At 44.5% G+C, this 16,535-nt stretch overlaps 1 protein-coding gene across 9 annotated transcripts in view; it reads right to left on the reverse strand.

Annotated features, from left to right (window-relative positions):
• Positions 1-16,535, reverse strand: part of Vstm4 (V-set and transmembrane domain containing 4) — a 123,210-nt gene that overhangs the window by 84,694 nt on the left and 21,981 nt on the right. For all 9 annotated transcript variants that reach the window (XR_012449786.1, XR_012449788.1, XR_012449787.1 and 6 more), the window contains exon 3: positions 5,533-5,601. Coding sequence is in view for 6 of the 9 variants with exons in the window: in XM_074079393.1 (XP_073935494.1) it covers positions 5,533-5,601 (69 nt within the window). In the remaining 3 variants the exon portion in view is untranslated. The remainder of the gene's footprint in view (positions 1-5,532; positions 5,602-16,535) is intronic.

Below are 16,535 nucleotides of genomic sequence, written 5' to 3' on the forward strand. Positions count from 1 at the left end.
TAGCAACACCACCAAACACTGGCGAGGATGTGAATCAACTTGGCTGCTCAGGCATGGCTAGTGGGAATATAAAATGGTGCAACTACTTTGGAAAACTTTTGGGAAATGAAAATGCCTGGATCTTTTCCTATTGGCTACTCAGTGTTTCTACCCATTGTGCTTTGTAACAAATGATTCTTGGATAAGCATTTATAAACTTGAACTTTAATACATACATCTCTTCTTAAGATTTAGTTCCTAGCAGTGGAATTTCTGAGTCAATAGGATCATACCTTCATAAAGCCCTTGGGGTTTAGAGAATCCAATAGGTAAGTACTTAAACTGAAAAGGCCAGTGTGCTGGTGGCAGCAAGTGGCAGGGGTGGCAGGTAACTGGCTTCCAAGGGAAGCCTGGAGACACAGGTCAGACTAGTAGTCAATTAAAGGTCAATGAAGGGGAGACAGGCAGGGCATGGAATCAGATATTCAGGTTCTTCCAACTCTCTCCTCTCTGGCTGAGGCCCCAGGAAAGCCCAGTGCAACCTCTGCCCCTGGAGTCCACGAGGTCCTCTCATTTTCTTAGAGTTGGTCAGCATTTTTGCCTCTGCCAGTTTGAGCAGGTTTTTGTTATTGGTCACTTGGAAGTCTAAACTAAAAATATACACACAAAAAAATACAGTTGGCCCTCTCTATCTGTAGCTTCCACATCTTGATTCAATCAAGCATGGGTTAAAATATTTGGAAAAAACTGTGATTGCACTGAACATGTACAGGACTTTTCTTGTCATTAGTCCATAAATCATGTAGTCTTGCAACTATCAATATACCTGACACTCTATCAGGTATCACAAGTCATCTAGAGATGATTTGAAGCATACAAGAAGATGTCCATAGGTAACGTGCAAATAGGACACAATTTTATATGCCATCCAAGGATTTGGTTATCCTGAGTGGGATGGTTGGGAAGTCCTGGGGCCCACTGATATCCAGGGGTGATTTAAGTAGAGAAAGACATAGGCTACAGCTGCTGGTGAAGGAGTCCCTCCATAATATTTAAGAGAGTGGGGCAGGTGGGTGGTAGGAAAGAAGAGTGTCCCAAAAAGGAATCCAGAGCCAGTCACAGAAGTACAGAGGAAGTACAGGGAGAGTTCTAGAAGCCAGGAGTAAACCATTACAAGAAAGATTCCTTAATAGCCTTAAGTGCTGCTGGAAAAAGACCCACTGGATTTTCCCACCCAGAAGCTACTGGGGAAGTCCTGGAGGAAGTCTGTATCAATGGAACAGATGGGGACAGAAGCCACATGAGAAAAGTTGGAGAGTCACTGGCAATGTGAGACCCCTGAGTTAGAAGCAGAGAACACTCTCTCCTGTTACTAAAATCAAGACTGTCTTTGTGCAGAGGCACTGTGTCGCCTGTGTGTGGGCTTTGTGGAGTGACTCAAAGGAAAACTGTGGAACAGTAGGTCAGGATAGTCTTGGTCCTCTATTTGAGCAATGTGAACTCAACAGTGGGACTCCTGGACTCTGTGGGATCAAAAGGCAGGGCAAGTTGGCCTCAGTTTCCCTCTTGGAAAGCTGTCTGTCTAAAGTTCCCATGCCACTAGAGCAGAGCAGCCTGACCCACCAGCTCACTTATTTATCAGGACTCCTTCCTTGACTTCAGACCTGAGGGTACCAAGGAGGAACAAGCCTGTAATTCTCACTCAGGCATCCCCAGCACAACACTATGCTATCTGGGACCCAATCTATCCTGGCAGGAGGCAAAGGGCTCAAGGCCCAGTTACGGTGTCAGAGCTCAGCCTCCTCCATGTGGCACAAAGGGAGCTCACTCTCCACAGGCAGCCAGGCTACAAAATCATAGAACATCTGGCCGGTCTGAAGGCTCAGCTGCTCCACAAAGCACACAGGCCCTGAGGGCTGTGGACACTGGCCAGCAGGACCGCCCGCTTGCATTGGCTCTCCACACACACAGGATTAGCCAGGTTTGCTCTTGGTACTGTTCTGTTCTTGAAGTTACAGGAACCCTAAAAAGTGTTACTTTACAAAAGAAGAAAAACTCCAACACCCAAGTTTCCCTTAACTGAGCAGCAACCTGTAGTGATAATTTTTCTTCTGTTCTAAGCATTCCTTTGCTGTATAAAGAGAACCATCCCGCTGAGTCGGTTCAAAACACTAACAGCACCTCCCTCTCCGCACTGTTCCCTGCAAACAAAGGCTAAACCCATAGCCATTGAAGCCAGGGTCACAAAATCCTAAGACTCCAGGGACACCTTTTCACAGTGACAGCTGGGGCAAAGTAGCACATATCCTGGGGACTGTTCTCAGGCTGGAATGCAGCCTGATGCTATCCTGTCTTCCCACTTGTCCTTTAACTGTTTATGTAAAAATCTCTCTAATTAGAAATGTTGACTCAAGAGTTCCAAAAGTCAGACCTGACCAAACAATACTTTCCCAAAGACTGAAACTAAACCTTGGACTCAAATTTAACAAAGCATTTGCACTTAACCAAATCTGGAATTAGCTTTTAAAATACCATAGGGCTGGGGTTGTGTTCTAACTCAGTGACAGAGTATATACCCAGCACGTGCGAGCCCCCTGATTTGGTCCCAGCAGGGCAAAAAATAAATTAAATCAAATAAAATGCCACCTATACCTGGACACTCAACAGTAAACTCTGTGAGTATAGTCTCTGAATCCATTTGCAGTTTTATCTTTTGCCACTGTACTTCCAAAGGCACCATTGCCATTTTTAGACTAACTGCAGAAAATGCCCAGGCCTCCCTGAAGCAGATGGTGGGGCCATCAGGCTGCAGTAGCTATGCACACCACAGGGAGGCCGACACAGGGTGACAATGTGGAATGCCAGTTCCAGCCCACTCTCAGACTGCTCTATCCAGCTTGGGCAAGGCCGCCAGCACCTGTTGCCTGGCAACCCAGCAAGGGTATTCAGCCCTGCTTTAATACAGGGGAGTCAAGGAGTTGTCCTGCTTCCACCACCCCCACAACCACTGGATCAAGAAAGCCAGGGTGAGTATTCTACATTTCCAGGGCAAACTTGGCAGTTGTGGCAATAAAACTTGTGTCTGCTGTTTTTTAATGCAACCTGTAATACCATTTCTCTCAGGGCCAAATGCCTGCCCAATACCTGAGGGATTTTAACTCACTCCAGCGTCTCTTCAAGAGGAGGCTGACAATCAATGCTTGTTTTGTTCATCCGGCACATAGCCAGGCCGAGCTAAGCCCCAGGAGGATGGATATCTGTCAGCAACCCACACTGAAGCGCTCCCATCCAGGGACAAAAGGCCAAAAGGCCTGGAATCTTGCGCCAGGGAGTTTCAACTGTACCCTTGACCTCTCCAAAGCTGTGGCCAGTTAGAAAAGCAAAACACACCGATGCTGCCGCTGCCGAAATCATAGGAAAAGAAGGCTTGGAACCCGCAGCTCTGGGGCGGGCATGATGCATTCCGAGATGTTGAAGGGCCATGACTGCCTCCATTGAGAGGATGCTGGGCTACAAGTTTCACAAGAGAAAGATGTTGTGGTAATGCTGATATTTCTGTGGCTGCATGGGATTTATAAAATGTTGTTAACTATGTTGTGTTTTAGAGATTCTGCTGCCAGATGGAGGATATTTCAGGACTAAATGCTACCGTTCTTCCAAATGTATAAGGTCTTATTTTTTGTACCGTATGGTCTTCAGACCTCTTGCATCAAACCCACCTTGGACCTTGAGAAAGTGCACATTCTTTCATCCCTTTCTAATGTGATAATCAGAACCTCAGAGGTAGGGCCCTGGGTCTCCCCAGAGGGTAGATGTCACACAGGGCTCCCTCTGGCACATCCCCCAGTGACCTGCCTCAGGGACCCCCCAAGCCATCTCCATAACCACCCACATCACAGTGCCAGGTCATAGGGCAGCTCCAGAAACTTGCATAAACATCAGCTAGCTTGCCTCAGTATTACTAAATTGCAATGAGGAGGGAAAACCTTGCTTTTTTTTTTTGCTTCACTCCATGGGGAATAAACATCTTTTTTGTCTCTGCCCAAGGGAAAGCAAAATAAGACACAGAGGGAGGGACCTGGATATTCATTTGCTATGTAAAAGTAATCAGATAATGAAAAGCTGTGAATGGTGCAGAAGAAAAGTCAGGGAATACAAAGAATCACTTCTGGAGTAAAATCCAATCTGAAAAATGAGCTACTTATGAATGTAAAACTAAACAATAACTCCTAACAAAGCGAGTGACTTACTCTTTACAGTTGTCAAAAGATGTTCACAATTAGAAAGAAGGTGACTCTGTGCACTGCTTTATAACAGCTACTGAGAGAGGTCCTAAGGCCTGCTTGCCTTCTGCTGCCGCCTCTCCCCCCACACCCCTTCACAAGGGATGATGGGAGGCCCCAAGGCACATGCCTCTCCTTAGAGTCTTTTGGCTGTCATCTTTCTTCAAGACTCAACATAATCCTTCTGAACTTCCTGACCTCCTTTAACATTAACCAATCTTCCCTAGATCAAAGGCTCTGCCTGAGAACTTACAAAGTACACGTGGCCATTGCTCCTGGTCCCAATCCTCAGTCACATTCTGATAATAATTTCTGTAAACTTTCCTTTCTGCAAAGCAGGGCTGTGCAACCTCAGCCCCCTTGAACTTAGGTCAGAATTCTTTGATCAGTCACTGTGCTGGGCAGGGTAAGATGTTTAGCAGCATCCCTGGCCTCTACCTACTAGATGCCAGTGGTACCCTCCACAGTCACGGCACTCAAAAATGCCTCCAGATTTCAGCCAATGTCCCCTGAAGGAGCAAAACAACACCTGATGAGAACACTTACTCTAACACTCAAACTTGAGTTTATGCATTAGAGTCACCCAGAGGTCTACCTTGTTAAAACTCACATTGCAGGGTGCCACCTCCGGAGCTGTGACTCTGTAAGCAAGGGCAGGGCCTGACAGCCTGCACTTGTTTCCAGCTCCCAGGTGCTATGATGGCAGCTGTGGCTGCTCAGGGCCACACTGTGGGAACCACTTCTCAGGCTGTGCTTCCTAGCTGGCTGTATGCTGGAGGCATCCGGGGAGCTGCTAACAAGTTCCAACTAAACCACACTTCTAAAGATTTGGTCCAGGTTTCAGTGCTGCTAACATTCTGGAATGATTCTAACATAGGTTGCAAACCGCTTGCTTAAGGTTTTCAACTCCTTCTAGAACCCCAAAATCCCGTAAGTGACCCCAAATTAAAGGTGGTCACAGTAGATATACTTTTTATTTTTAGATCACTTGCAGGCCCCTCCCTAATATGGCCCAGGAGTGGGGATTCTGGAGCAAAACAAAAGCAGACAAACAGAAATGATACAGGTCGGTGCTTTAACCTCTGCCTTTTCCAAAGCTGTAGATTGAGACCACCAAGAAGGCGCATTGTACTCGTGAATAAGGTTAGGCCAAGAAAACTACTTGTTATGACAAAACTAAGAAACTAGAGTCCTCTCTTCTTTTTCCATTCCTTTCCTATTGTCTAAAAGTGAGGCTGCATCTTATAATAAGGAAACATGCCAGGCTTACCTTCAAAAAATGCCCAGGTCTCTTTCTTTTTCTCAAAGGACGAGTCTTCAGAAGCTTTGAGGGAAATCACTAGAAGACAAAAGAGAGAGCCCAGCATGAAGTACTATAGTTTTCAGTGTACCCCCAAATAATGCCACAGGGTACCTACAATACTTAAATTTGTGAAGTAATTTTCACACTGGCAAAACCACACATCAAGGAGAAGTGGTACGACGACATCCAACAGCTGAGAAACTTGGTGCCCAGGAGAGGGAAGTAAGTTGTCTGTGTTTAAAAGCCCATAAACAGCAAAACTGGGATACAGTTCAATAAAAACCCCACTTGGTCTATATATTTGCAAAATAAAGCTTCCTCCTAGGGAGTTTAAGAGCAAAACACAGCTATCCCATTCTAGTGGTCTTTCTGAACTGGGGAATATTGCCAAACTATTCCTAGATAGAGGAGTTTGGAGCCCTATGATGACTTGTGTCAGTCCCCACAGCCCCATTCTCCATGCAAGACAGCCTTACAGAGCAACAGGTCCCTGACTCTGAGATTGTTTTGTCTTCTTTTGGGTGGAGCAGTACTGAACTCAGGGTCTCGTACTTGCTAGGCAGGTAATCTACCACTTGAGCCACTCCACCAGCCCTTTTTGTCTTCATTATTTTTGAAATAGGGTCTCACTTTATGCCTGGGCCAGACTGTACCACCACCCTCCTATTTGTGCTTCTCCACGAGCTGAGACGACAGGCATGTTCCACTGGACCCAGCCATTGGTTGAGATAGGGTCCCCCAAACTTTTTTGCCTGAACCAGCCTCATACTGCAATTCTCCCAATTTCTATCTCCTAAGTAGCTATGACAACAGGCTCAAGCCACCGTGCCCAGCCTATATTAGTCTTCTTTCAGTTGGTAGTTGATCACTAGATTTACTGTGCTTGCTCTCAAGAGGCAGGAAAAAGAATTGAATTACACTATTGTAAAACCTCGAAGGGAAAGGGAACCATAGAGAGGTTGCTTGCACAGGGGTGTGACATTTGTCACAGGTAAAAATCTAAAAATTAAACTGACAAAAACACCAGGGAATGAGACTATTGTTAAATGTAACTGTCTAGGATGATGGAAGTGTTCTCTTGCTGCACAGTCAAATAGAGTAGCACTGGCCACATGTGATTTGAAATGTAGCTAGTCTAACTAAGGAACTGAATTTGCAATTAAATTTAATTTTAATTAATTTAAACTTAAATAACCACATGATCAGCAGCTATCAAATTGGAGAACCCTAGACAAGAGAATCTAGGACTGGAATTTAAAAAAAAATGTAGTTGGAATGTAGATAGAATCAATATGAAGTGAAAGCATATAGCAAAGATGGCCTGGAATTTCAATTACTGCACTTCCCACAAATTTTTGAATTATTATTGCCATGGATATGAATTTTCTGTCCTTTTGTCTTTATGGACACTGCACTGGATATTTTCTATTGATCTGTCTTCTAGATTACTGATGTTCTCTTCATCTGTGTCTAACCTGTTACAAAGCCCTGCTATTAAGTTTTTATTTTCATTTGTTGCATCTTTCAGTGTTACATTATCTGTTTAATTCTGTTTTTATACCCCAGTCTTCTAATGGATTTCTCCAGGTTGTCATCCAATTTCCTAGCCATATTAATAACAAAATTTTAATGGCCATGGCTGATAACTTTCACACCTGCATCATCCACAGACTTGTTTCTGTCATCTGCTTTCCTTTCTGTCTTGTCTTTTGGTATGTCTGATACTTTTTTCCTAACTGAATGGTGACATTGTTAGGTGGAAAATCATTAGAACACTAGACAAAATTGTAGTTTCCTGGTAGGAAATTAGAGAAGGTTGATGGTCACCTTAATCCAGTCAGGGTTGAACTATTTAGAGATTGGGTTTTAGTTTTCTAAACTTGTTTCTTGTTTTCCCTTTCTCTTCAGAAGCTTTGGTCCTTCAGGGATCTCCAATGGGAAACTTGTAGTATTTATCACACCCCTGCCCAGTTTCTATCTCGCTGTTAGAAATGTCAAAAACTCATTTTTTCTCCCAAACATCCTGGCTGTCACTGATTTCAAAGTCTCTCAAACAGCACATGCTTAAGTGTGGTTAAATTACTTAGAGTTCAAAGTCTCTGACAATTGGACTACATCACTGCTTTGTTTCTAGAATCTATTAACCTATCTAAAAATAATTTATATATATATATAATTGCACAATTATGTAATACAGATGTATTTGTGAAATATAGCTATGTAATTCAGAAAGCAGAAATGCAAATAATTTTTTCTTTCAGCTTTCCTAATTGTCCTCAGAAGGAGGGTTTTGCTCAGCTATTAGCTAGTCTGACATTACCAGACAACTCCTTTCCCATGAGAACCTAAATTCTTTAAAATCAGTAGTAATATCTTATGCTTCTGTATCCCCACCATATTTCCTGTTAGGTGGTAGGTGAATAAATGAGTGGCCTATTTCTTTTTGACTGCCTTACACAAAGTAAGCAATCTGGACCTCCAGGAATGAACTGTTAGTGAATTCTTAGTCTTGCATGTCACCTAAGATAATTCAGACAATTTATCCATCAACCCAGCTTCCCCTGTCTGCTTAATATTCTCTAATCAGAGCCCTGTAATCTCCTGTCTGACAGATCAACTTATCAGATTTCCTTATGAGAACTTAAAATAAGAGAGCATGTAAAAGGCTATTGTGTGTGGCCTTGAGTGGGTCTGAACTACTGGGTGGACTTTGGGGTGAAGCAGCCATGTTGAAAACAATTGTGCTGAATGAAGCAGAGGAGAAAAACAGCACAGATGAAGGTGGAGGGAAGAAACTTGAACTCTACCATGCTCCATATCCCAAGAAGCCTGATTTATTGCTTACCATTATTACAATCCATGAGTTCTGCAGCCTTAAACCACTCCCCCTTTCCTTAATTGGCTTGAATGAGTTTTCATGGCTCCAACGAATTGAGCCTAAACAAGGACAACTGCACAAAGTCCTGATAAAGACAACACAGAAATGGGTAATAAACACCCCTTGTAATGAGCATAATATTCAGGAGGTAAAAGGCACCCATCAGAGTCCAGAGCCTCATCACTTCAGTGTGGTCCAGGGACCAGAAGCATTTCTGGGAGCTTGTTAGGAGTGCAAATGCACAGTCCCCACCCAAGATCTACTGAACCAGAGTCGCTTTTCACCAGAGCTGCTTTTCAACCCCAGTATCCTGGTGAGTCACAAGTACTTTGAAGTATGAAGTGCATCAGGCACCTGGCTTGCAACACTAAGTTGCCAGTTGCTAGTTATGGGACCTCATGTAAGCCGTTGAATTTCCTGGTGCCGTAGTTTACAATGGGGATGATGATAAGTGGCTATGACAGAATAGGTGTGTTAATCCGTGTGAAGTGCTCCAAACAATGCCAAGACCTACTAAGCATCTCTACCCACAAGGATGTGGGAATAGGATTCCTGTCTACTTTCTTCACTGCTCTAATTCCATGCATGAATCTCCAGATAGTCAACATGAAAGGGTTCCCCATCCTTGTGGCTAAGTCTCTACAACTGGAATGAGCTGCTATTGTACCAACTAAGGCCAACACCTGCAGACCACTTTCAACCATCTTTCAGAGGCAGAAATTGTGGACTGTTGATTTATGGAAACATCTTGATAAATCTCACAAACCAGGGTTCTAAACTAATGGGGCTCTAAGTAAGGGATTAGTGGAAGTTCCTCATTTCCTCCTGTGAGATTTTACGGGAAAAGACAGCAACTTTGTTTGGTGTCAGAAGATTAGTGATACCAGTCATAATCTTATCTCTTCCTACGAGAAAGAAAAATCTTCATATGGGACCCTGCCAAAGCTTCAGGAATTTTCCCAAGGTTCTGCTGCAACTATCTTGTTTCAGCCGCTAATCTGTTGCTATCTCCAAGTGGATTTGAGACATTGTCAAACTATGTGTCTGAGTCCACAGACAGTAAGGAAACAGAGTTGTTGCATGTGGTCAGGCTGGTAGCCAGTGCTTTGTCCCGAACAATCCAATAAAAGAATAATCTTCTTTTATTAACACATCTTTCCCCACAGCAGAGCTCATACAAATTGACTCATACAAATTGACCTTGGTCAACCTGTCCTGTCAGCACTGAGCAGAAGAGGCCCCTGCAGGGTGGACCAGCTGAGAAACAAGAAAACGCTTTAAGAAAGTATTTTTTTGAGGGCTGGGGGCATAGTTCAGTGGTAAAGCACATACTTAGCATATATGAGGCTCTGGGTTAGATTCCCACCACACAAAAATAATTCTAGACCAAGGAAAACGGGGCACATGTTCCAACCAAAGATCACTAATGTTAGTCAAAGACCTCCTGATATAAAATGCAGATCTCCTGATCGAAGAGCATTTCTAATCGTTTCCCATGAGGTCAGCCACCAGAAGGCTACAGCCTCTTTAACAAGAGACAGTAAGTCTATCTACTTTGAACTGAGTTTCCCACACCCACCCTGTGACTCAGCTGGTTGCTCAGACAATTAGGGAAAGGCAGCAAAGGGCCCTACATGCCCAGGTTTTTGGTCCTTCTAAGCACCAGTCAGGGAAGCTGGAAGTCCTGCCCTCCTCACAGCCACCAGTGGGTTGTCTTGTAGGGCCATGATGGAAGCTGGGCTCCCTAAGGGGCAAATACTGTGCGGTCCCTTGGTAAGGTCTTCTCACCCCAGCTGCTATGCGTGTGACCTGCTTCTTAGGGGACCACCCTCTGCCTTTCTCCCTCCTCCCTGCACCCAGGGGCTATGAGGGGGAGTAGTGCAAGGAACAGGAATCCCAATATGACCTTGGCTCCAAATCACTTTCTGAATACAGCTTTATCAAGAATAAAGGATTTGGATTTGTTTGACTCCTGCACTCACTGATCAGTCAGCTTGGGGCTCACATGGAGAAGAGGAACAAAGAGTGCTCAAAAGTTAAGCCATCACCTGACCCACTGCTTGCTGCTCATTTCCTTGGAACCTGGCACTCAGTAAGCAGAGCTGTCAGTCCTTCCATCAGCTGGGCCACTGTCCAAAAGACTGAGCTGTTGGCCAACCTGGGTCCTCCCTGGGAGAGCAGAATGGGGTGACATCTAAGAAGGGACAGGTTGTGAAGTCTACCACGTCACTGTCCCAGTGGGCAGAGTTGGCTGAAAGTGGCCGCAGGATCAAACAGGCAGGAAGAATGTAACTCAGAGTTCCCCAGACAAACTGATTCTATCAGTCCATGTCTGGAGAAAACAGGTCATAAAGAAAGAACCTTAGTCAAGTCCCCTCAGTGAACTATTCCTCAGAGAGGAGCAAAACCCAAGAGCCTTGATCCTAACTTGAAAAGAAAGCCCCACTGACTTCCCTTGGTGGGGAAAACTCTGTGCTTCAGAGGTGGCTAAGAGTTCATACAAGATCCTGTAACAATACCTCAGCACACTGAGGGGTCTGGTTACATTCACCAAGGATGCTGATGCCTGTTATCTGGTTGACCCCAGCAATCATGGGAGAGATAACCAAGATTCTCAGAGACCATGGGAAGGACCCATTTCTTCTGAAATTTTCTTCCTCTCTGTTCACCTCAATTCTTTGAACAAAGAATCCTACAATTAAAGTAGCTTAATTGTAGTGGTTTCATCCACTGTCAGGTGCATATTCTGACACAGAAGTCTTTTAGAAAGCAGGACTTGGCAGAGGACAGGGCTCAGGCATATGGAGAGAAGTAAGGAGGTCACAGGAGCAGTAGTGGCAAGGACACAGAAAAGACAGACCAGAGTAGGGAGACCAGCCTTGCCTTTCTATCTCTCCTGCTGGTCAGGCTGGGCTGAATGTCCTTCTGGATTCTGCAGATCTTCATCTTACAAGGAGTTGCCTTTACTTGACATCTAAGGACAGAGCTGCAATACTTAGGATGCAGGAGAATCAGACACTTGCTAAAATGAAGGTTTCCAGGCAGTGCCCCTGGGGGAGGCAGCTTTTGGGTGGCTCAGAATCTGCCTGATTAGGGGGACACCTCTCAGGATATTCTTAGGCTTCAGTTCCCAGGATCCCACATGGAGAAGCCCTACCTTATGGACTTTGGGAAGAAAGATGAGACCAGAGTCCAGGGAAATGTGGAAGAGGAGGTTCTTTGGTGATGATCACCCCCCAGGCCAGAGCCTCCTCTCCAGCGCAGGGCAGGATGTAGGACTCAATAGGAAGGCTCTACCAATGCCTGGGTTTGGGTTGGTCATGCATTTGAGCAGTTCAAGGATAACCTCTTTGATGAGCACAAATGAGACACAGGTAGATCATGGAAGGTGTTGGTCCCAGTTGCTCAGGAAGCTGAGATAGGAGAATCACATGAGCCCAGGTTGCTCAAGGCCAGCCTGGGAAATAGAGCAAGACCCCATTTCAAAATTTAAAAAAAACTGAATAAATAAATGAATGAAATTATAATTGTGACATCATACTGGAGGGTCAAAGCCACACAAAGGAAATGGGGTTACATTCTGGAAGTCTGGAAAGAGGCTGGGAGAGGGATCCCGTCCCACCCAGCTTCCTTTCCACACGTGGACCCTGAAGAGCCATGGGGATGCACAAGCCCACCAGGCCAAAAGAGTTGGCTTCTCCACAGTGTTCTAGCCTTGCAGTTGCACACTTTGTATCTGCAATGGTTTATTTTATGGTTATAAAATGGTTTCTTTATAGCTTCCTACAGGAGGTAAGCAGAAATCCTTAAGTAGAGAATGACTCTTAGGTTCTCTGCAGTTGAAAGCAAAAAAAGCAAAAGTAAGCTCTGATGACTGGTGTGAGGTCTTTCTAATTTATACACAGGAGGAGAGCAGACCACACCCTGCCTTAGCTTCCTCAAGGAGCATATCATGTAGATGGATGAGAGAGAAACATGTAAAGTGATCAGAGGAGGATGGTGATAGGAAGCAGGATAGAGAAAGATCTTAAATAAAACAAAAAGGAGTCAACTCTTTTGCTCCAAATTCAAAACTTAATATACTCAGCTCACTGTCCGTTCCTGTTCAAGGCTGGGATGCTTCCCAAGGAAAAAACTGTCCAAATGTAGCCGTGTGCCTACTATTTATAACTAGATCAGCATTCTCAAGCAAGTGCAAGTCCAAAGAGACACAGAGACCTTCTCTGTTTCTGCTCTCAGAAGCTGGCCTATTGCTTCCTTTCTCCTTTGCCTCTCCAAGACCCAGGTCAAAGGCAGTTCCTCTTGGGGCTCAAACAAAGCCATATGTCAGGAGGACCTCCAAGTGACCTGCACAGGCAAGCTGATGAGACCCAGTAAGTCTCCAGCTTTGTTTACTTTAAGCCACTCTTTCCTATTGCCACAAGTTTAAGTCAAATTCTAAAAACAAAGCAAAGAAAAAAATAGTTATTAAGTAGCCTTCCCATGATGAAAGGTTGTTGGAAAGGAAGTTCACATTCTGAAAGGGAACCAGCTACAGAATACAAAGGCCTTCTTGATGTCCCCAAATAGTGATTAGGGAATATTGAAGCCAAGGGCTTGGTAACTGACCACTCTACATACAGTATACCACTTGCCATTCCTTGTTGTCATCTTAATTGGGCATTTTGCCAATGAGTTAGGTCATTCATTCATTCTTTCATCCAAATTGAGCCCCTCTCTCCATGCTGTGTGTCACAGTTGAAGTGCACTGAAGAAAAATCTGGCAGAGTCACCAGGGATGAGGTCTCTGGCCAGGTCCCCCTTGTCAGCCTGTCCTCTCAGGTTGCTTCCTCTTGCTTCAAACATACCCCCACCCCCACTGAGTTCTTGGTGGGTTCTTCTGCCTCTTATGCATGTCACCCAGGCTGTCACCCTGATCTAACATGGAGGGCTCAACGCCACCTGCTGAAGCCATCCTGTGGTCTAAGCAGAGTCCCGCGACCTCCAAGTGACCTTCTCATATGCTCCAGGACTATATTCTTGTTCCTCCTTTACTCATATGTCAGTGTCACTCACCTGTAAGGGCTAGTATGGTCCTTTCACAATCTCTTTTTATTTTATTTGCTATCTCAATGTCCATGAAATCTATACCTGTCTCTTCCGGACATGAGGCAGTAGCACACAGAAAACAGACCTCTCCACCTCACCTTGGGCAGAGCACAACTGTGACAGTCTCATAAAATGAAGTTTTATACATGTTTGTGAATTTAAGTTTTTAACCTAAATCCTTCCAAGACTGGCAGTTAGCTTGAGTTGGTACAATGAAGAATGCTTCTGAGTGGTGTATAAATTATACCCCAGTTGTCAATTTGTTTCCTCTGAGTGTCTGGACCTGTTGACACTGCAAACACTGTGAGGTGTGCTTGCTTAATTAAGCAGAAGCACTAAACATTTAGCAAATCTCATTCCCAATTATCTGTTCCATGTCTCCAGAGAAAAAGGAATTATTTAGTTGATTTCTTTCATTGAAACCTAAAGAATCTGGTCCCTGTCATATTGACTTTACATCTAATTATTAAATTTCCTCTCACATTTGGGGTCAAAGATTCAGATGATAAATTATATTCTAATTTCATCTTTGCCCTTAGAAACTTTTAGAGTAACAAAGGTTTTCCACTTGTTTTTCCATTTGTTTTCTTTGATTTAGATAATCTTAAATCAAAGAATAATTTACCTTGTTAAAATGTGCTATTTGGGGTTAGAGTGAAACACTGATTAAACTACAGGAGACAGTGTGGGCAGATTACTGCTATTATTAGCATTTCACTACTGATGAAGGCCTCTCTCTAAAACTGTGCAGATTTATTTCAGCTCACAATGTTAGGCTATTTCTGAGGTTGCAGGTTACAGAACTGGGCTAAAAAGCCTTTGGAGTCGTTTTTCATGAGTTCTTGAGTATCAAAACTGTTCCAGCCCACATAGCAGATGCCTAAAATGAAAGACAATGTCTCTCTTGAAAACTGTCACTGTCACACTCATGCAGTGCCCTCAGGATGGGCCCTGCAAACAGATGGGTCTCCAAGTTCTCCACCACAGCCATAGTGTGTGGTGACAGAACTGAGGCTGGATCTTGCTTTGACCAGAGGCTCATTTTGGAGGTTCTATTGTCCACACCTGAAGAAGCAGCCAGGCTTAGGGGATTGTCCACCCCGAACCCTGGCTAGAGGCCATTGTCTTGCTGAGCCACACTACAGAATCCACATTTCCTGGCAATGACCAGGCCAGAGGAGTGATGCAAGGAGCTAAAGGAACACCAGGCAGGATAAAGAAGACACAAAGGCAGGGAGACTCCCGAAGTTGAAGAGGACAAAGGGGTAAAGGGAGGAATAGGAATTTCTACAGAGAGTGGGGAATAGAACACTGACGCATAGCCTGCGTGTCATTGATGGGCACCTGGAGCTCTGACAAGCCAGTAGAAGGCACTCAGGAAGGCAGTGGCTGGATTTACAAACTGCATGTCTAATGCTCAGCAAGCAGCCAGTCCACAGAGTGGGGAGGACAGACGGGGGTCACACACAATCACATCTGCAGAGGCAAAGTGCATTTCTTCGAAAAGTATCATTGATTTAAAATATATACTGCAACCAGCTATATGTAGTTGGAGCCTCCCTAATCTGAAAATCCAAATCTGAAGTGCTCTGAAACTTTGATTCAAAGCATTCATTTTTCAGAATTTCAGGCTAGAGTCTCATGGGGAAGTAGATGCAAAAATTCCCAAATCTGAAACACTTCTACTCCCAAACATTTCAGATAAAGAATCCTTAACCTATCTTATTTCTCACTTATGTGAAAGATTTCAGCCCTCTAAATAAGAAACCTTTACCTCATTTCAAAGGTGATCTTGGAACTAACCATGAAGAGGACAAGAACACATTGCCCCTGTCTCTAAGGACATATGATACTCTCAGTTTTTAGGACAGACATACTTATATTAAATTGTTGGACTCAATTACTTTAAAAGCTGAACTTTTTGCTGGTTTTGGTTTTTTGTTTTTTTTTGGTTGGTTGAGTTATTATATTTTTTTAAAACCTAAGTGTACCTAGAACCAAGAGAATCTGGGAATCTTTTTACTAGAGATGCCAAGGAACAAAACTCTGCCAGGTACAAAACTCATTCCAAATCAGAATAGCCTGAACATCCCTAACAAAAATAAGCTACCAGCTTGGAGACAGAGAGAGCACTTTTGCCTCCTGTTGGAAGTGACCCCACCCTCTACTCAGACTCCTTTTATTTTCATCTTGAATTCCTTGTGCCATCCACCTCAAACATGCTATACCCCCATGGTGCTGGGCACATGGCACATGGCACATAGGACTTGACCCTTCCCACCAGCCCTGCAGTAGCACAGGGCTTACTTTGCAATACCTGCAATGAGGCCCACACCTGCATCTTATCTGCTCATGATGAGTGAGCAAGACACTGCCACCTAGACATGGCTGTCATAGGAACAGAGGACAAAGGGCTCACTAGGCTGCTGGGACCAATGTGAATACAGCCCCTCCCCTCTGGAACAAGGTTTTTCTCCATGTCTCCCAGACAGGCCTTCTGGCCTCCTGAGAAAGAGCTGGTGCCCCTCACCCTCCAGGGGATCCTTTTCCAGAGCACTATGTCCTTTCCAGAGAGCCCACGGGCTGGCCTAGAGAGGCCTGCATAGTGGACACCAAACAGTTTATCTCCTACCACTGCCGCAGATGTTGGTGTTTTCCAGGATTCCAGTCTTGGTCCCTGTCCTTTGAGGATCTCACTCAACCATAAGCCTTCACCTGCCTGACTCAGAAATCAGTTCACACTGGAAAGATCAAAGGGAACCAGGCATAATGGTACACACCTGTAATTCCAGCACCCATGAAGCTGAGGCAGGAGGATGATGAGTTCTGGGCCAGCCTGAACTATCTCAAAATAAAAAAAAAGAAAGAGCACAGGGAACTTCAGACCCACAGGTATATGAGCCTACTGTACATCCCTGCTGGGCGGCCTCCAGCTACCTCATGCTGCTTGTTCTCAGCCCCCAACCTCTCTTATGGACCAACACCACCTCTAGTGATCCCTTTG

This window comes from Castor canadensis, chromosome 7, assembly GCF_047511655.1.
Source record: "Castor canadensis chromosome 7, mCasCan1.hap1v2, whole genome shotgun sequence".
NCBI classification, from domain to species: Eukaryota; Metazoa; Chordata; class Mammalia; order Rodentia; family Castoridae; genus Castor; species Castor canadensis.